Here is a 22,381-nt window from a genome sequence, read left to right as displayed (position 1 = left end):
CCCTTGTCATCTTTCAAGAAAACCATATCATTAAACTTCATTTGATCATAATATTAGATGCTATCTATAATTAGATAACCTAAATCCTTTAACCCTCTCAAAACTTCAAAATAATTCCAAAAATCAGGATCAACATCCCAAGTTTCCTCTAACCTTTTATAACCTAATTTGGCAAACTCAACAAACTCACCCCATGATGCACAATACACTAAAAACGAATATCCATGACCTTAACAAGCTACCTAAATGAGAAATATCATTAAGGAAGATGACTAAACCTAAAAAGTTTACATTTTTAGTATCAAAATTATGAGTGTTCATACCTTATGAATGAAGATGAATGAAGTTCTTCTTCCACTCTGTATTATGGTGAAACAAGCTTTGATAACCTAAACAAGCTACCTAAACTAGAAATAGCAGTAAGGAAGATGGTATGAAACCTAAAAAGTTTTTATTTTTAGTAACAAAGCTATGAGTATTCGTACCTTATGATTGAAGATGAATGGAGTTCTTCTTTTTCTTCTTCTCTGTATTCTTGTGAAACAAGCTTCGACGACCTAAACAAGCTTTGTCTTCTATGAAGATTTTGTTTCACCTAGGATTCGTCTGTTCTCTTCAATTTTCAAGTCCTAGGGTTTTGTTTAATTAGAGAGAGTGAAAATGAAATAGAGTGAAAATGAAATACTGAAACGGAATCGTTTCAGCTTGCATTCTTTTTAATTTTAAAATTTTAAATTAATACGTAATAAAATAATTTCGTGTCATCTAATAAACGTCCCGCTGAAGTGCCAAGAATGCACAAGCTAACTTCTTTGACATAATTTAACAGTCACGACCAATGTGGCTAATAGAATTACACATGAGAGACTTAAAACGAACGTTTATTAAATAAGAAAATAAAATAAAACTTGAAATTAAGTAAAGATCAAAGGATACATTATAACAAAAAAAAAAAAAAAAAAAAAATTAGAAATTCAAAAGCTATTTGAAATAGTTTTAAAAAAATGTTATAATGTTGTAGAAAAAACTACAAGCTTCTAGTAAAAACTAGGTATTAGATAAAGTTTTTTTTATTGATATAAATCGAAAAACTAAAAGCTAAAAATTATTTTTTTTATCAAATACACTATTAAACTAAAGAAAAACTTTAACTAATTTATAATTAATATTAATTAATTTCTAACTAAAATTAACAAATTATAAAAAAAGTTTCATAATTTTTTAATTGTATACAGTACCATTATGATTTGATCCTTTTACATCTATTTAGCGAATATATAAAAATGTATTTCATGAAGATAAAAATGTATTTTATCTTATGTTTAGGGAATTCAATTAGTTCACGTGTAGAAATATGATATCTAATATAGGTGCACGAGGTATAGTCTGCACATCACATTTATTCAAGAGAAAATTTAGTTAGTAGACTAAGAAAGAAAAAAAACTCTAACCCTACCTGTTCTTTTGCACCATTGGCGTTGCCAAAAATGTTCCCCTGTTTTCGTAGATGTATTTCTGGAAGTTTTTTTTGTTTCAAAGTTCATTTGTTTCGTAGGTGCATCTACGGAAGACTTCCAGCGATGCATCTACAAAAGCATTTAATATTATATTTGCGCCAGACTCTTCTCCTCTCTCATTCTTCACTTTTCTTCTTCTTCACACTCTCTCAACTTCAAAAATTAAAATCCACCAAAGTTTATTTTTTTCTCTCGAGTTCGGCGATAAACGTCAACATCAACGATCAACACATTCCAACAACTTCAAAACTCAATTTAATCAGTAAGTTTTCGACTTTTTGAGTTTTCTCATAATAGAGTTAGAAATCAATTTTTAGGTGTAGAAATGATTGGATAATTTTAGAAACATAGTTTAGAGACAATGTATGTATTTGGAAGTGTAAAATGGACGATCAAGCCACCAAAATGGAGGTTTTTTTAGTGGCTGGAACAGTGACAGACGCTATTGTTGCGTTCTTGGAGTTTCAGAATGTTCCGTAGGTGCATCTATAAAACAAATGAAACGTTAGGTAGTTTCATAGATGCACCTACGAAACAACCCTAGTTTTTTGAAATGCTGGGTGCTTCCATAGACGTATCTACGGAAGTCTTCCGTATTTGCACATACAGAGTTAAATTTGATTTTTTTTCTTTTCTTTTTTATAAATTAATTGTATCTAACCCAACTTTATTTGTAATACAATGCAGACATTATGGCTGACCATCCAGACCGCATCATATCTGGGAGGACTGCACAACATGCCTTTATGCGACGTGCACGGATGCAAGCACTGTCACAGGCGACAAATGCATCCATCGTTCTAGCAGATGCACCTGATACCCCCATTCCAGCAGAGGTACTTGGTACATCCGTTCCAGCAGAGGGGCCTTCCACATCTACTACTTTATCCCGGACGCCTCAGGATGATGGCGAGGGTTCCTCACAAACACCCTCTGCCTGCATACGTTGTCGGGACACTTCTTTTACTCACGTGCCACCTATGGCCGATGCTTGATCTTTCGTGCCTCCTCCTAATGATGTTGACATGTTGCACGATGAGGTTGATGCGGCTGATGCGCCTGTGGTCTATGTAACGCCCCAAATTTAATTAACTATTTAATTAAATTAATCAAGGATTTATTCGTTGGAATTAGTCGAAGTCGGAATTTATCGGTATTATTCTAAAGACCTAATTGGATTAATATGTTGATTTGAGCAGTTAAGTTTATGGTCGGATTAGTCGGAGAAACACAAGATTTTCTTTCTTGACGCGGCAGTACGGGGCCGACCTCCTTGCGGCCCAGTAGGCTACTGGTGACCCAGTAAAGGTGGAGATACACAGATAGCGTGCATTGAGATGTTAATTCCTATTTTTGTTAGGCACTTAGTTGTTTGTGGACACGAGCTCCTCGTACACAGATGTCGTTTACCTTCGGTATGTATCGGATACCGCACGTATCCATGAGTATAATTAGGGAGCGGCTACACTTGCATACAACTACCATATACTCGGAGAGGGATGCTTGTGGAAGGCAAGGAATGTGGCTGGTAGCTGTTCCCTCTTAGTGGTAACAATCTTATATCATTCTACTTTTTCTCAAAGTTATTCATTATATATTTATGATAATGTTTGATCCCCGTGTTTTTTTTAGGGTTGGATATTACAGCACTTCCCCATGATCATTGGCTAGGGAGAGGTGTCAAACTACACTGAGGCCATGTCGCGGGCTAGTGCCTTCAACCAGGTGCCGGATCCTTACATACGCTATCTTGACCGCATGGCTGCCGAGGATGTTTGATACGACTGCTATGCTGCTCATCGTGAGACGGTTGCGTGGGATGACGTTGCCCTATATTATGGATAGTTGGTTGCTAGTTTGACCAATACTGTTCATTATGTTCTAGAAAGCGTCATGCAACAGTTCAGCTATTGTCAGGCAATACCTCGCCACCCTTCTGTCTCCGCTCCTATCGTCTTACCCGTCGGCAGATAGATGAGGTCTTTGCAGACTTTGAGCATCACATGGTTCGTGATGAGGCTCGGGCGACCAGATTAGAGAGAGACTGGATCTGCATCGATGGGTACATCACTTGGTACTTCACAATGTCACACCCCTACATGATCCCCACTGCAGCGGGATCACCGCCCAGGCCAGCCCATGAAGAGATCTTGCAAACTCATCAGTCTCAGTTGGAGCATACTAACGATGTTCTTCCTCGCTATCGTGAGATGCTTGACATGGCGCAAGCAGACATTACTGATGGTTTCTTCCCAGAAGGGTCTAATCACATGCATATACTAGATGATATCATGGGGGTGGCAGAAGGGGCATTTTTGTATCGTCGACATCGTGCCATGACAGGTGGGACACTTGACGGTAGAGGCAGAGTAGCCAGCAGACGAAGTGGTGGACATAGAGCCGTCAGAGGCAGAGGAGAGGCTGAGGATATTGCCCGCACACACAGTAGCGATGCTTATGATTTTATTAATGTCTGTATTTTGATTACATTTATGTACTTTATTTTGATTATGTATATGGCACTATTTGAATGATTTATACTATGTATTCTTTGGTGTAATATATTTCATTGCCTTTAAATTGCACTACTTTGATGTACTATAATTTGATGTTTCATTTATGTATAAAAAATTAGAGTTTTGGAGTGAAATGTAGTTGATTTAAAATATAACAGAAGGTTCCGTAGGTACATCTACTGAGCATTCTGTTTTAAACTTTTTCCGTAGATACATCTACGGAAGTTTTACTGAACTGAATTAATTTGAATTTTTCCAACATTCACTATGTTTTTAACTCTTTCGTAGATGTACCTATAAAAACCAAATTTTGCTAAAAGTAAAGTGATTTCGAATATGCATCTGCGAAAGTAGGGGGTATAATTAACATTTCGACAGATGCCTAAGAGTACCATTGGTAGATTGAGATATTTAAAAAAAATTGTACTTCATAATTTTTTTTATAAGCAATATATATTAATAATATAATAGAGTACAAGGGGTACTCGACCCGGAAACAAGAATACGCTCAACAAAACATATACAACATTGATCGAAACTAAGGGAGCTTGGTATCAGTTATAGAATGGCGAAACCTTTTCCCCTGACGAACCAATCGCTTGCCAAATCCACGATGTCACTTTGATATTTGTAGTAACATCGTCTATTGCAAGAACGCCTTCGTTGAATATGATTTTGTTTCTTGTATTCCATATTGTCCATACCGTTGCCAACCATATATTACACACCTTCTTCTTATTGACCCTCCCTTTTAGAGCTAAACAGAATTGTTCTAGGTGATAAACACCTTCCATTAACAACATATTTTGTAATCCCAGCCAAACAAAAATGCCTCTCCATACCTTTAAAGAAACACCACATTTGAATAGCAAGTGGTTAAGATCTTATACTTCTTCCATACATAACACGCACCATTTATCTTGATTATTGTTAATAATTCCTCTCTTAACTAATTGATCTTTAGATAGTAATCTATTATGCAAAACACGCCAACTAAACACTTTGATTTTTGAGGGCACATGAGATTTTCAGAACTTATTCAAAAAAGCTATTATCTTAGTGTCAACCGTTACCCCAAATCGCGATCCCGAATGACATAATGACTCCTTAATGCAATTCAATAAAATAAATAATAATTTATTCTTATGAAATCAATTTGAAGTTTTAAACAACGTTTACAATAAATACAAAAACAAGATTAACAAGAATAAATGTGACTAACTTGGATTTATAAATGTTACATTTAATATGAGAGATAAAACTATTGAAGGTATAAACTGTGAGTCCGTGACACGAGCGCGCAGTTCTAGAATATAATTCCGCGTTGATGCAACTCACTCGATACTGGAAAAGTGCACTATCAGACAATCACCTATCAAGCTCAAGGAAAAAAAACCACAAAAAAAGGACCTTAAATGAAGTAACACGCAACGTACTGTTGGCTTGGCATATAGCTACAAATTATACTAAATTATCATTGTTAGTTATTTCATCATTATTTATATATACAGAAAAATAAAAGTAATGTAAGATGATACTCCATCGGTCCCATAATGAGTGATCCAATTGAAATAATTTAATGTCTCAAAATTAATGATCCATTTTAATTTTTAATAAATTTTTTCTTATTCTACCCTCTAATTAATTAAACTTTCACAATTTTCAATACATGATTAGGGGTGTTATGGTAAAAATGTTATTCTCTCTCTTACTTTTCTACACTTTTCTTAATATGTATGAAATGGTGGGCTGAGTCACTCATTGTGGGACGGAGGCAGTAATCTTTGTCAAAGTGGCCAAGGGAATCGGTTTTTCTGGCTATCATTTATTTGAATACCAAGTGAATTTTTATTTTTATTCTACAATATATTGTCTGTAGTAAGATAATACTTCTTCTATGTGTGTTCTTATTGGTTTTCATGTTCACTAGCTGGTAGAGTAACATTTATTCATGTATTTATATATAATTTAGTAGTGAATGTCGTTATAATTGTATTGCGCGATTTGGAGCAAGGATCATTTTCATTTCTCTAAAAAAATGAAAATTATCAAAAATATATAATATTTTAAATTATATAAAATATATGTCACACATTTTAAAAATATATATATTTAATAATTGTGTTTTCTTTAAAAAATAAGAGGATCTCTACAATTTAATTCTAAAGTATATATTATTAAAAAACAATAAAATAATAATATTTGATATTTTGAAATTTGAATTCAAAATATTAAATTAACAAAACATTGTCTTTATTAAGTGTATTACTTTACAAGGTCATTAAATAATTGGTATACAGAATATATACATACATACGCATATACTCCTTCCGTAGCACATTATAATTATAAATAAATTTTATTTTTTAAATTTACTAAATAATTAATGTATATAATTTATATATAGACTAAATATATTAATTATTCAATAAATTTAAAAAATAAAAATTGCTTATAATTTATTATAGAGGGAGTATAATATTGTAATTTTATATTTCTTCTTTAAAAATGAGAAATATTTGAAATGTTTGGATGATCATGAGCACCCGGGTCTTGGTGTGTCTCAGATATTGGAAAGATATTCTTTATTGTATATCTTATAAATTGTTTTGGTTTGGGTCAAGACCTAAATCACTCGACATCTACCATGTATAGAGCTCGACACTTGATTATTTAAACGAGTCACCGAGTTTATCCAATGGTACTAAAATGTAATCAAGAAAGTCAACATACAAGAAATGACCCAACAACCTTGAATCTCCAAAATGGTCACACCATATCATCTATTTAGATCGAGGCAAACAAAACATTTGTGGACCGTTGGATCATGAAGACAATTGTACGCATTAACATCAAAACCTACAAAGCATTAAAGGATGAAGATGTTTCTAATACTCTGCAGCTCTGAGATGGACATGTCCTAGAAGTACATATGTGCTAGATAAACATGTCTTTGGAGATAAATGTTGCATACATAAGGTTCTAGGTCCTCAGAAAACCTAAGACCTTCCTATAAAAGACATGTTATAAATTAATATCAAGTACGCTTAATTCTAAAATAAAAAATGTAAGCAGGAAATTCATTGATAAATTATATGAAATTAGAACATCAACACTTACTTGATGAAGACATGATTTGAGAATAAGGGTTGTATTTCTTATCACCTTAATTCTGAATTCTGAAAAAGATGAGTGACTAAATCTTCCTCTATATCTCACACTCTCGTTCACAACTCTCAATGGAGCAAGTTGTGGAGCTGTCAGTTATGTTTCTGATTTAGGAATTATATAGGGGACCTAGCCACATACTATATAACCATAGTCCATATCCATAATTGGTCAGAGGTTAAGGCCCACACTTTTACCCACACCATTCAGGTTTGAGATACTCAAGCTTTAATTAAAAGGATCAGTTAGCCAATAAAGGAGCCTACTTATAAATCCCTATCAGAATCATGATTAACCCATTTTCACAAATAAAAATAACAATTGATTGCAGCCAATAAGATATCAAATAAATCTAACATTCACCCACTTTGGCAAAATCAATTGTGTGATTTTAACTTTTAAAAACATATATTTGAAACCGACTCTCGAATTAATGACTAATTTCTTAAAATGTGGCCGCATTTTAAGAAAATACATGATTTCAAGTGCAATATCGGAATATGACTCTGTCCAATAAAAGTCAATAAATATAGAATCATGACAATTATTACATCCTTCATTGACATATAACCTTCCATGGTTACAATACTACAGACTCTGTTAACTAGTCATCAGTGTGGAGTGTGGCAAAAAAATAACATCCAACATCTAAAATGTTATTTTCTTTGTTAGTCCTTAACAATTTCTCTTAAATGCCTTAAAGCCAGAGAAATTTCATGGTTTAACATACCATAATGCCTTAACTCCAATATGGCGTCGACCACCGGCACAATGGTTCTGACAACGCCGAACTCAAAATTATACCGCATCTTCAATATAGCATCGACCATCGGTATAATGGTCCCGAAGATGGCGGGGCAAAGTTATAATCATGCTTTGAATTCCAACCTAGTGTCGACCACAAGCATTATGGTCCCATTGACACCTAGTCTTAATTGACATATAAATAAACAACAACAAATAATAATATTCATTACATTATCAATTGCTCAAAATAGAAAATGCTTGACAATCCAACACTTAAAGTGTCCAAAATAAAATACAACGTAATAAAAAAATGACATAAAAAATAAACTCCTACAAACCAAGTACATCGAAAGAGCTCACAATGCCCATGATCTCAACATGATTTTTGAACACAATGGACCTAAGTCCCTTGATTAGGGGATCAACAATTATGAAACCCGTACCAATGTATTCAACAATAATGTCATTTTTATTTACAACATCTCTAACTGTTAAATACTTCAATTCCAAATGCTTAGAAACGTTAGAAATTCTATTATTCTTAGAGTAGAACACAACTACATTCTTATCACATTAAAGCTTTAGTGGCCTAATAATGAAATCAACAATACAAAGTCTAATTATTAAATTTCTCAACCAAACAACATGAGTGGCAACAACATAACAAGTAATAAACTCTGCCTACCATACTTCGAGATAGAAATTAATTATAATCCTCTCATCTTTATTTTCAACCTTGTGCACCAACACTTATGTGTTTATCCTTATCTGACTTACTGTTAATTAAGAGAAGTTCACATATCTATGAATAATTTGTTTGACATGCAATTTCAAAAAAAAAAAAATGAATTTATAAAATATATTATCACTATAACCAAACAAAGGATGAATATTTTGGTCAAAATATCCAACTGTAAATATGTTAGAAGACTCGGGTAAAGTTCCCCTAACATTTTAATGATTGATTAATAATTTTTTTAATGGTGAATACTTTTATATTCTTAAATTTAGTTAGATACTAATATTATCTTTTAATCAAATAAACATATTCAATGTTACATCATTTTTTAATACTATTTAATTAATTTTTTTATTTTAAATTAATCAATACTATCGTACCTAACTAAAACTAAAAGGTATCTGTGAAATATTGGATCGAACTCTAGTATTGTCGAAGGGTAGCTTCTTGGTTCGACAGTTCGACAGAGTTGAGCATGAAGTCGAAGGATTGTTCACATGCTGGTGTCGAAGTGTGCATGCTGTAGTCGAAGATGGGTCTAGCATGCAGATGTCGAAGATGCTAGGGTTGTTAGCATGTTAAATTAGGTTTTAGTGTTTAAACCCTAATTTGTTAAGTTAGCTTGTTTATTAAGTTGGCTTGTGTAATGGGCCTTGCTGAAAAAGCCCATTAGTTAGTATGTTAGGTTTTATTATAAATAGCATACTAGTCTCTCATCATTGTTAAGCTACAAATCCTAATTTAGGGTGAGAGAGGTTATTTGTTATTCTTGTAAACTTGTAATCTTGTTTTAAGAGAAAGTGAAAGAATAGCAGTTATAACTCATTCTTGTGTTCTTCTTCTCCTCTCTAATTCTCTATTATCCTTGGTTATTGGTATCGGTTTTCACAACAAATTGGTGCGGTGAGCATGGAGAAGATGCCTTCAACAAAGTATGAGATTGAAAAGTTCACTGGAGTGAATGATTTCGGTCTGTGGCGCTTGAAGATGAAAGCCCTACTGGTTCAGCAGGGTTGTTTGGAAGCGTTGAAGGGAGAGGCAACCATGAATGCTGCATTAACGGTAGCGGAGAAGACAACTATGATCGAGAAAGCACACAGCGCAATTCTGTTGAGCCTTGGTGATAAGGTTCTACGACAGGTATCAAAAGAGACGACGGCATCAGGGTTATGGGCGAAACTTGAAAGTTTGTATATGACCAAATCGTTGGTAAATCGACTCTACCTGAAGCAGGCTTTGTATTCATTCAAGATGGTTGAAGACAAAGTGTTGGCTGAGCAGTTGGATATGTTCAACAAGCTGATTCTTGATCTTGAAAATATCGATGTAAAGATTGATGATGACGATCAAGCGCTGTTACTATTGTGCGCTTTGCCTCGATCACATGCTCACTTCAAAGAAACTCTCTTGTATGGAAGGGAGTCCCTGACCTTTGAAGAAGTCCAATCGACCCTATATTCAAAGGACCTGAACGAACGAAAGGAGCATAAACCTTCAACTGTTGGTGAAGGTTTGGCCGTTAAAGGAAAATTCTTGCGAAAGAATGGTAAGTTCGACAAGAAGGGCAAAAGCCAGTCGAAGTCTTACAATGGCGAAGCATCTGGCATTCGATGCTATCATTGTAAGAAGGAGGGTCACACAAGAAAGGTGTGCCCTGAACGCCTGAAAGATCATGGAGGTAAGGATAATGGCAATGCAGCCATTGTTCAAGATGATTTCGAATCATCTGATGTTCTTGTGGTTTCAAGCAGTGACTCAAGAAGAGAGTGGATTATGGATTCAGGTTGCACTTGGCACATGACTCCAAACAAAGACTTGTTCGAGGAATTATGTGATCAAGATGGTGGATCAGTATTGCTGGGAAACAACAAGGCTTGCAAGATTGCAGGTGTTGGATCTGTGAGATTCAAGCTCCATGATGAGTCAATAAGGTTGTTGACTGAAGTCAGGTATGTTCCTGATTTGAAGAGAAATCTGCTTTCTCTTGGTGAATTCGACAAGAAAGGATATGTTTTCCAAGGAGAAAAAGTATCCTAAGAGTCATGAAGGGGTCGAAGGAAGTCTTGAGAGGCATGAAGAAACAAGGCTTGTATACCCTTGAGGCTGAAGTTGTAAGTGGTTCGACAAATGTTGTATCCACGAAACCTTTGTCGAAGACAGAAATCTGGCACATGAGATTGGGCCATGTCAGTGAAAGGGGTCTGGTCGAATTAGGGAAACAAAATCTGCTTGGTGGAGACAAAGTCGAAAAGCTGAAGTTTTGTGAACCCTGTGTACTTGGAAAATCTTGCAGAGTGAAGTTCAACAAAGGCAAACAAAGAACACATGGATCCCTTGATTACATCCATGCTGATCTTTGGGGGCCTGCAAGGTGTGCATCACATTCAGGAGCAAGGTATTTTCTATCCATAGTAGATGATTATTCCAGAAAATTATGGGTATTCATCCAGAAGACTAAGGATGAAACTTTTGAGAATTTCAAAAGTTGGAAGACTCTGATTGAAAATCAGACTGGCAAGAAGGTCAAGAGGTTGAGAACCGACAATGGCCTTGAATTTTGCAATGAGGCATTCGACAGTTTTTGTGCTGCCTTTGGTATTGCAAGGCACAGAACTACTGCAGGTACTCCACAGCAAAATGGTTTGGCTGAAAGATTTAATCGAACTATTTTGGAGAGAGTCAGATGCACGTTGACTAGTGCGGGGTTAAAGAAGGTGTTCTGGGCTGAGGCTGTTTCGACAGCAACATATCTGATAAACAGATGTCCTTCGACAGCGTTAGATATGAAGACACCTGAAGAAGTTTGGTCGGGACATCCACCAGATCTCGAAAAACTGAGAGTATTTGGCTGCGTAGCCTATGCTCACATTAGGCAAGACAAGGTCGAACCTAGAGCTCTGAAATGCATGTTCATGGGATACCCTGAAGGAGTCAAAGCTTATAGGCTATGGTGCCTAGAGCCAGGTCACAGGAGGTGTATCATCAGTCGAGATGTAGTTTTCAATGAAGCTGAAATGGCTTTTAAGAAAACTGATGATGTTGGTCGAAGTACAGAAACATCTGACGAAGAGCTGGAACAGGTAGAGATTCCTGTTGAGGTGGAGCATGTTGATGCTGAATTGCATATCCCAGATGAAGTCGAAGAAGAAGCAGAAGATGCTGAAGTTGAGGAAACTGACGATGACTACCTATTATCGAGAGATAGGTCGAGAAGAGTCATCAAGCCACCTCAGAGACTTGGATATGCAGATCTTATAGCTTATGCCTTAATCTCTGCAAGTGAGGTTCTAGACGAAGAACCTAGAGACTATAAGGAAGTTATGAGAAGTTGAAATAAGACTGAATGGCTGAAGGCCATGGATGATGAGATGGAATCTCTTCATGATAATCATACTTGGGAACTGATCAAGAAACCTGTTGGGGCAAGGTTAGTCAGCTGTAAATGGATTTTCAAAGTTAAGGAAGGAATTGAAGGAGTGACGTCGAAAAGATACAAGGCAAGGTTAGTTGCAAGGGGTTTCACTCAGAAAGAAGGTGTCGACTTCAATGATGTGTTTTCTCCTGTTGTGAAGCATAGGTCCATTCGAATGTTGCTTGCCATGGTGGCACAGTTCGATCTTAAACTGGAACAGATGGATGTGAAGACTGCGTTCTTGTATGGTGATCTAGATGAAACGATCCTGATGAGGCAACCTGAAGGGTATGTCGAAAAGGGGAAGGAAGATTATGTGTGCAAGTTAATGAGATCTTTGTATGGGATGAAACAATCTCCTCGACAGTGGAATAGGAGATTCGACAAGTTCATGGCACGCATAAGTTTCATTAGAAGTCAGTTCGACCACTGCGTTTACTTCAGATTTCGACTTGGTAATTCATTTGTTATTTTGTTGCTTTATTGGTATCGTTTTTCACAACAGTATCAAAGAATTTGTTGTTTTTAATATATGATATTTATAATTTTTATTCAACAAAAATTAAATATTGTAATAATAAAAGAAGTGCTTAACCTTATTGCAAATTGCAAAAGAAAGTCATTTTCATTCTATTTCATCACATCATTCTCATCACTATTACCTTAACAACCCCTAACGAGTTGTTCTTGTCTGTACATGTCTACAAGGAAAGTTTGATATGAATGTAACAGGGTGCACTGGGGCCAGTTTGTTCCCAATACGTTGTTTCTTCTTCTTCTTCTCTTCCATCAATTATTTAATTAGTTCAAGTAGAAGAAAAATTCTACGTGAAGCTATTCTCATGCGTATTTAATTACTACATGACATACCATGAGAGATAAGACAGCCTTAATTCTTTGGTCAAAATGATTTAGGTGAGAATCATACTTTAATATTATGTCTTGTTTTGGAATAATAATAAGAATATCGAACCCTAAAAGTGTAATCATTTAAATCGACAACTAAATCTTGTTAAAGTTAAAAAGATGTTAAAACTCTTTTCCATGGTAAGAAGAACCCAATGGTAATGTTGGATTAATAGTTAATACTTAATATAGCTTCCTTAATTAGGGTTTATTTTTCTAATTAAACTTAATTTAGGTATGTGATTGGAATTGTACATATAAGTGACATGACCTCATTCAAACGTGAATACGCACCAATATATAGTTGCATTTATTTATATTTATAGTGATGATGGCTTGGTTGATATTAATAAAGTGTGTGCATGGGTCAGTGTCCACCATTTGAGGCTCTCAAGTCAACATGCATGGTATCATCCATATCCAAATCATAATCGTTTTTTGATACTATTTTTATTTCTCTGACATAAGAAAATTACATGTATCCACAATATGGACCACTATTCCCTTCTATCATCTTCATCTAACGATAAAAAGTACTATAATGTCATAATAGAATTAGAAAGAGTGGTAAAAATCCACAAATTCTAATTCAACTGGTAAAAGTCGATATTGATAGGGTAGGTGTTATCACCTGCGTTTAAATTCTAACATTCATGATTGTGTAGATTTTTAATAATCATTATGAATATATTTAAAGAAAAAAAAATGGAACAGTAAAAAATTTGTAAATTCTATTTGAACATATAAAAATTAATATTGGATTGTATACAAATATCTAGTTAAAAAATTAATGTTATCACTATCATATCAAAGATCTACCATTTTGCTTCCTTTTCCTATAGCAACTTAAAAATCTCCACTTTCCAATTCCCACTCATTGATTTTATGTGACAAGCTGGATTTTACACTTTATTTTAAAGCTAAAATCAAGCCCAATTAAGAGAAGGAATCATGTGGCACTAGGATAGGATAAATTGCTTTCTATTTTTACATATATATGTATATTTTTTTTCCTTAGCGGGAATTTTTCATGTAATGGAATGGAATAAATTATGATGTACTTTAATTAGGTAGTAACTAGCTTCCTACTTCAATAATTCAGTACAGAATAACTAATTATATCTACGAATAAATAATAGTACTATTTAATTTAGTACACCATATCTTATCTTATTCTACTATTTGCTTATTGTCTTACTATTATCAAGTGGTGATAAATACACTAAATTAGTTTTGCGTATATTTGTTGCGATTAATCACTTTGGCCTCAAATATAAATAATTAAAAAGGATATTTTGTAATCTAGTAAAAAATAAACAAATTTAACTAACTATATTATATTTAATATTATTATCTTTAAATTTTTCTTTAATTAATTTAAATTTTATTTTCTAATAATTATTTTATTCTCATAAAACATGTTCCAATTAGAGAAAATAGAGGGGAGGGGTGTGTGTGGTCTAGTGGTGAAACGCTAGGGAAAATAAAATTTAATAATATGAAAAGAAATCAATTATTTTAAAAAAGTGTAAAATAGTATTTTATATATCATAATATTAAAAAAAATATATAATGCTATGATATGCTGTCAGCTCATAATTTTTTTAAAAGATTAAAAAATATGATATTTTTTATATAAAAATATATGACATGTAACATCACTTTAAAATAGCTTTATATTGACATCTAATTAACATTAAGTTTAAAGTAATTATTTAAAAAAGAGTAATAAACATGCTTTATAAGATAATTTTACATAGTTGTCTAATAAAAAAATCAATAATCTACCGTAATTTTAAAATCATACACTTTATTTTACACTAAATATGCATCTCCTATTTTTTTCTCTAAAAGATATATTAAAACAAATTTATGTGACAATTTAATATAAATATAAGAGTGTGTTTGTTTCGGTGCTAGAAAGAAGATTCTTAGGAATTTGAGGTTGGAAATAATTATTTTTTTGTTTGATAGATGAGAAAGAAAAAAAATGCCTTGGAATAAATAATACCCAGAAATATAAGTTACTCAAAAAATTTCAACTATTTATTCCCATGTCAAAAGGTGAGAATTATATATGAGAAAATTGGTGATGCACTGTAAAATATTTTTACACTGTCAGCCAGTCACCACCCATGTATCCAATTAAACCATTTTTTTATTTAAAAAAAACTTAATGACATGACACCTTTATGATTTTCTATTGGATGATAGTGTAAAATTATTTTACACTGTCAGTGCACTACCTTTTAACTCATTATATATTCCCATGAGAATTAAAAATAACCAACTCAAACTACCCACTTTCATATTACTTCAACATATTATTTATATTTTTAAAAATTTTAAATTATAAATAAAATAAAATTCAAAAATATTCTTTAAAATCTTAATTATATACCAAACAAATTAATAGAAATAAAACTCGTGACATTACTTTTCTAAAGAATAAAATTTTTGGTATTATAATTTAAATCCGTCAAACAAGTGAATGTTTGTTTCGCATAACATAAAATTTAAAAATAATTTTAAAAAAATGTGACCCAAATACTTCAAACAAAGGCTAAATTGCATTTTATTTATAAAGTTTAATTTAACTTTGCCCTTGATATACCAACTAGTTGCATTCATGTATTTAATGTTATGCTGTCACATCATTTAATGAATATGACAAATAATTTGTTTTAAAATCATTAAACAACGTGAAAAGTGAAAACACACCATGAATAATTTATAATTATAATAATGAATGATTATTTAAAATTTAGAGTTATTAATTAGTATTAATCCATGAGACTAATTAATACTTGGTCTGTGAAGAAGTGTGTATGAATCACATTCACATTCACCTTCACATTCACATTCACATTCGGATCAGAACACAATCTTCTGCTTCTTCTCATCTCATGTGCATTTTTCTGAAGCAGAGTTAAAGCTCTCAAATCAACCCGTTCAGTAACAATAACACCGCCGTTAAGCGGTGTTGTTCTTCCTCCTCCGATTCGTTTTCTCGCCGAAATTGAACACCCTGCTTTCTCCTAACAAACAAGGTACTTTCATATGCCTTTGATCTAAACGGAATTTTTTCAATTTTTTCCCTCAATTCATTGATATTCATATCAATGTTGAGTCCGTGATGGATCTGGTTCCGTGAATTTGTTAATGGTTTGTTTCTTATTATTCTAATGCTTTTGTTTCTTTCAATAGGAACTTTGATTTGTTTACTCGCTTAATTGCTGCTTTTACTCACTGCTATGGTATTTATGTTCCAATTAGAATACTCTAAATCTTGATAAGTGTGTGACTCTATTTTTGTTATGCCAGGTTTTTATTTGCTCAGCTGAAGATATATTTTGCGAATGCTTTATTTTACACAAATTTGAGTGATGTTGAAGTAACAAATTTCTATTAGTATTTGGTTTCGGCCTAGTTTAAACGCCGAGCAAAAGCGTGTTGGTTAGAGAATGTCCAGGCCTTTGTACAGAGGTGTGACTGGGATTCGGATCCCTGATGGCAGTATAGATCCGTGGGATTCGCAATCGAAAGATAAAACAGAAAAAGATGGTTTGGATAAAAGAGGTTCTTTTGATCAGAGTCCGTTACAATTGAGGTCTCCCTTTAGGGTTCTTTTTTCAGATAATTCTAGTTCTAAATATGGCGGTGCTAGTGAGAATGGTTTCTCGCCTGATCCGTTCGTTCTTGGCACTCCTAGAAGTCGGCATAAGTTGATTCTTCTTTTCATGAAGTTTAGTATAGTATTTATAGTTATTTTTGCTCTTGCTGGTTCTTTTTGGTGGACAGTATCGATTTCAACGACTTCAAGAGATCATATTTACCATGGTTATAGAAGACTTCAAGAGAAACTTGTATCGGACCTTTTGGATATCGGAGAGATTTCTTATGCTCCCTCGAAAACGAAAGAATTGGAATTCTGTTCTCAGGATTTTGAAAATTATGTTCCTTGCTTTAACGCATCAGAAAATCTAGCTCAGGGTCACTCTGATGGCAGTGAGTTTGACCGTCAATGTGGCCATGAGCTTAAGCAAAATTGTTTACTTCTCTCGCCAATGAATTACAAAATTCCTCTTCGGTGGCCTACTGGAAGGGATGTTATCTGGGTTTCTAATGTTAAAATTACTGCACAGGAAGTTCTTTCTTCTGGAAGCTTTACCAAGAGGTTGGTGTTAATATATATCCCTACTACTGGCTTGCATTCTTTCAGCCATCATTTCATCTTAAAGTTCTCACATTTTTTATTTGGTTACAGGATGATGATGCTCGATGAAGAGCAAATTTCCTTTCGTTCTGCCTCCCTTATGTTTGATGGGGTTGAAGACTACTCACACCAAATCGCAGAAATGATTGGACTTAGAAACGAATCCAACTTTATACAAACTGGGGTAACTGAATATTTCTTTTCTTCACTCAAAATAGAATAGAATACTTTAATTTTTTTGTGGTGGCATTCATCAATTATAGTCATATTTCACTATTTAGGTATATGTTAATTATGGAATCAAGCATACTTAATTTCATCCACTTTGCTTAAGTGTGATTGTTGAATTCAAGTGTGAGTGGTTAAGTTCCACATCCACTAGAAATGGTTTTGGATTTATAAGAGAGAGGACCCATATACCTGATGCCTTACGATTTTGGGTGGATATGTGGTGTAAAGGTCTCTTGGGTCCAAGACGTATAGCCTGCTAGCACTCCAGACGTTCCCCGGACTCCCCAACAATGATAAATGGTTGGGTATCTCATATATGTGTTGACTTTAGGCTCATTCTTCACTCTAACAGTGCTAATACTAACATATCTTGATTAACTATATTTAAGTTATTTTATGTGACCTCACTTACCTCATGCGTACAAGTTATTTTATGTGACCTCACTTACCTCATGCGTACAAGTTATTTTATGTGACCTCACTTACCTCATGCGTACGTTAATAAAAATCGAAATGTTTTTCATTTGCATGTAATGTCAACCTCACTTACCTCACATCTGTTGAAAAGCTTTTTTTTCTCCCTATAATGATACAATAGTTTGTATTATAATGTTTGAAAATCCTTTGTGATTGTTGAATAAGTTTTTGACATTATTGGCTAGGGACATCAACTTGGTGATTAAATTTGTATTAGTAATATTTATAAAACTTACCGTACCTTGCAATCGGAGGGATTTGCGTTGTGATGGATATTTTGATAGGTTATGGCAATAGCGAATATGAACATAGCTCTTAAAGTTCGATTGTGATAACTTGCCTGAAATGTTTTTTTCATTGGCATGTTGGCATTCACAGGTCAGAACCATACTGGACATTGGTTGTGGTTATGGTAGCTTTGGAGCACACCTCTTTCACAGTCAACTTTTAACTATGTGCATTGCAAACTATGAGCCTTCAGGGAGTCAAGTTCAACTTACACTTGAGAGGGGTCTTCCTGCTATGGTTGCTTCTTTCACTACAAAACAGTTGCCATATCCATCTCTCTCCTTTGATATGCTGCATTGTGCTAGATGTGGCATACATTGGGACCAGAAAGGTATGTCAAAAATCATACCTTGGAATCGGAAAACTTCATTATCTGCCCTAACACCATACCTCAATTTATTTTCAGTATTTATTAATATTACAGCACCTTGTAGTTTCTATATTGATCCCACTAAAATACCTGGAGTCTGATTAATCTATTTTATTCACATTTTCATGGCATAGATGGGATTCTCTTGATTGAAGCAGATAGACTTTTAAAACCCGGGGGCTATTTTGTCTGGACTTCACCGCTTACAAATGCCCGTAACAAAGACAGTCAGCAAAGGTGGAAGTTCATACATGATTTTGCAGAAAACCTTTGCTGGGACATGCTATCACAACAAGACGAAACTGTTGTATGGAAGAAAACTAGTAAAATAAAATGCTATAGTTCAAGGTAATGCTGCTGTGGTGTGCATTTATTGATACTTATTTCATTTTATATATCATGGGAAGCAAGTTTCTAGTATAACTTAGATCTCTATAATATGTATGTGCAGTTATTCATTGCAATTTTTTTTTGCATGTATTCATGATTCCTGTATGTTTGTATTTCTAGAAAAAACGGTTCTCCTCCTCCTCCTCTATGTAGTAGAGGCTATGATGTGGAGTCTCCATACTATCGAGATCTGCAAAATTGTATTGGAGGAACACATAGCAGTCGTTGGATTTCAATTGAAAAGAGGGCGAACTGGCCTTCCAGGGATCATCCGAACAAGAATGAGCTTGCAATACATGGTAACTGTTATATAAAGATTTCACTGTACAATATCACTGAATGATATCTCCTATCCCCTAGGTTATCTTAATATGTATATTTACTTGCATTGTTAGGATTGCAACCTGATGAATTTGTGGAGGATGCTGAAAGCTGGAGGACAGCAGTAAACAACTATTGGTCTCTTCTGTCACCTTTGATATTTTCTGATCATCCAAAGAGACCTGGTGATGAGGACCCTCCACCACCTTACAACATGCTACGAAACGTGCTAGACATGAATGCTCATTTTGGTGGTTTTAATTCTGCATTGTTGCATTCTGGAAAATCTGTTTGGGTGATGAATGTGGTGCCGGCAAATGGAGTCAACTATCTTCCCTTGATCCAGGACCGCGGTTACGTTGGTGTTTTGCATGATTGGTATTTTAATCTCCTTTCTCTTACATTAGAATTTAATAATTCACTGTTTGCATTTTTGTGCTTGACCGAATGTGACACTCACAGCCATCTACTAAATTATTTCTTTCTTGCCTTTTATTTTTAAACGTCTCGATCCCTTCCAAATATATAAGTTTATTGGTTTCTGAATTTTCCCAGCTATAAAATAAGCATTAATATCTTGATCAAGTTTTCGTATTTATTTATGTTATGTTGGAGGATATAATATTTACACTAAAATTCGGATATTCTTAATATGTTTAAGTTTGTTTGAGGATATAAAATTTTCCAGATATCCGATATTTGTTTTAAAAATCTGTTCAAAATTAATGGATAATGAAGCTTATATGTCTAAATCTTGAAGGAACCAATTCAACCAATAAGTTTAAGTTGTAGGGTGACAGAGCAGTTGAATGATTATCTATCTAATATATACTATGTGGAAAGTTTTGTTACAATTATGATTTTTTTATTGTAGGTGTGAGGCCTTTCCAACATACCCTAGAACCTATGACTTGGTACATGCAGCAGGGTTTTTATCCCTTGAAACTGCTCAGCAACACAGATGTACCATGCTTGATATATTCGTTGAAATTGACAGGTTACTTCGCCCAGAGGTATGTAAATACTCCGTGCTTTACTTTTCATTTATGGATCAGATCTTTTGTGTGTTTGTTTTCTTATTCTGTCAAGACAAGATAGGGTTAAGACTGAAATAGTTAGATAAAAAGTTGGAATAGATCTCATAGTAGAAAAGATGTTGTAGTCCTCTCGTAGATGGTTTTGGACTTGGATGAAGATGAAGATGATTCATAGAAGCATTGGTAATGAGTGTAAACTACATGGAGGATATTTCAATAGTTCATGGCAGGACAGTATGACATCGATTGATTTGTGTGTAACCAACCTTACCTAGTGAGACAAAGATTTTGTTGAGACTCTTATTCAAATTGTTTGGTGTTTTGAGGTGTTAAATATATATAGTTGTGTGGCATAGATAAAGTTGTCTTTTATTGAACACTCGTAGTTTGAGTAAGGATACATTTTCATAAGTTTGAAAGAAAAATTGTAGATTTGTAGGATGTTTAATTAGATAGCTGCATCCATTTGAATCGGTATATTGTAGTCTGTAGATCTCTTGATATCATATGCTGAGAATTGTCATGTGTGCAGGGTTGGATTATAATTCGCGACACAGTTCCTTTAATAGAGTCAGCTAGAGCTTTAACAACTCGGCTGAAGTGGGATGCAAGAGTCATAGAAATTGAAAGCGATAGTGATCAGAGACTCCTGATCTGCCAGAAGCCTTTCTTTAAAAGACAAGCAAATTAATTCATTCAAGTCCCGAAGAAGAAATCAAACCATAGTATTCATATATTCATTTTCATAATGTTCATTTATTATCATAATGGTCTGCCATAGAAAGTGGGGATTGAAAATTTTGGACAGAAACGAGCCGAAAAAGACAATAGAGGAAAGAAAAAGAGTAAATGCTTATCAGCGATACGACCAAAACTCCTATGTAACCGTAAGGTTTATACATAGGATCGTGTAATTACCAAACGAGGAGCAGAACAGATGAGGAAGTATACTGGTAGATATGATTTTTCATGTGATATCTGATTACAATTACACAGACTTATTATGATTAAGATTGGGAAGATTATGAAAGAATAAGTTATTTTTGTTTGCTGTGGTGTATAAAATGCTCAGCGGCTAAATCCCCCTTTTGCAATAGAAGCATTTTTCTGCTCCATTTATAGATTCTTTATTGTTTCATGTAATGGCCCAGAAAAACTATATCTTTACAATTTTCTCTATTTCATGCTATGAAATCAAAATCACATTCTTCATTAGTCCAGTGTACAATTTATATAATATCAGTATGTGGCATTTTGGATCGGTTGCATCTGATTTGGATTGGTTTCACAGTTTCATAGGTGTGGTATTTCAAAATTATGACTCGAGCTTATGCGAAGAGACCGACTTAAAAGACTCATGATTTCATGATGGACTCTCTTATCTATTAATTATAGGATTCATAGCAAAAATGATGATACTTATTTCACCTAATCAAATAACTAGTATTTTGAGCTTGATTGCAAGAATGTGGTAGAGTGTTCATAAGCCATCAACAGATGTCACAAGATTTGGTCTTTTTAACTCATGAATGTTTTAGATTTCATTTTTCTACCAGAAAATTTGATGTGCAGTTTATTCATAGACAAACTAACGAAAACAGTTCATGGTTTAGCAAAAGTCAATGTTCAGTCCCCACTACCAGCAGCATATTCTAAATGATTATTATAAAAAAACACACACATCCATGACAAAGAACATGGTTTCCTCCAAGTGTTTATTTGCTTTCAGATTTTATTCCTATTAGATGGAAAATGGTGCACCAAAATGAATAATATTATGTAAACAAATGAATAATCAATTAATTATATCCACAGCCATAACTAATAAAAACTATGATGAAGTAGCCATTCAATTCAAATACGCATACAAATTTTGAAAATAAAAATACTTGTACCGAAGTTTATACTATTAATAACTTATCTGTCAATAATATTTCAACACCGACCTTAGCTCAGTTGGTAGAGCGGAGGACTGTAGTTGGAATCAATTCCAAATAGAAATCCTTAGGTCACTGGTTCGAATCCGGTAGGTCGGATTTTTTCTTT

At 33.9% G+C, this 22,381-nt stretch overlaps 1 protein-coding gene and 1 non-coding gene across 2 annotated transcripts; both read left to right on the top strand.

Annotated features, from left to right (window-relative positions):
• The first annotated feature begins 15,791 nt into the window (after positions 1–15,791).
• On the top strand, positions 15,792–21,550 carry LOC131662058 (probable pectin methyltransferase QUA2). Its single transcript, XM_058931736.1, has 9 exons — positions 15,792–16,055; positions 16,330–17,182; positions 17,273–17,405; positions 18,308–18,548; positions 18,722–18,935; positions 19,098–19,276; positions 19,373–19,676; positions 20,173–20,311; positions 20,868–21,550. The coding sequence occupies exons 2-9, from the start codon at positions 16,470–16,472 to the stop codon at positions 21,024–21,026; spliced, it is 2,082 nt and encodes a 693-aa protein (XP_058787719.1). The 5' UTR covers positions 15,792–16,055; positions 16,330–16,469; the 3' UTR covers positions 21,027–21,550.
• A 726-nt stretch (positions 21,551–22,276) lies between these two features.
• Positions 22,277–22,371, top strand: TRNAY-GUA (transfer RNA tyrosine (anticodon GUA)). The gene is made up of 2 exons: positions 22,277–22,313; positions 22,336–22,371. It is a non-coding gene; the product is annotated as a tRNA-Tyr (tRNA).
• The last annotated feature ends 10 nt before the right edge of the window (positions 22,372–22,381 follow it).

This window comes from Vicia villosa, linkage group LG3 (assembly GCF_029867415.1).
Source record: "Vicia villosa cultivar HV-30 ecotype Madison, WI linkage group LG3, Vvil1.0, whole genome shotgun sequence".
NCBI classification, from domain to species: Eukaryota; Viridiplantae; Streptophyta; class Magnoliopsida; order Fabales; family Fabaceae; genus Vicia; species Vicia villosa.
The sequence above is the reverse complement of the archived record's forward strand: the minus strand, read 5'-3'. Positions and strand labels throughout refer to the sequence as shown.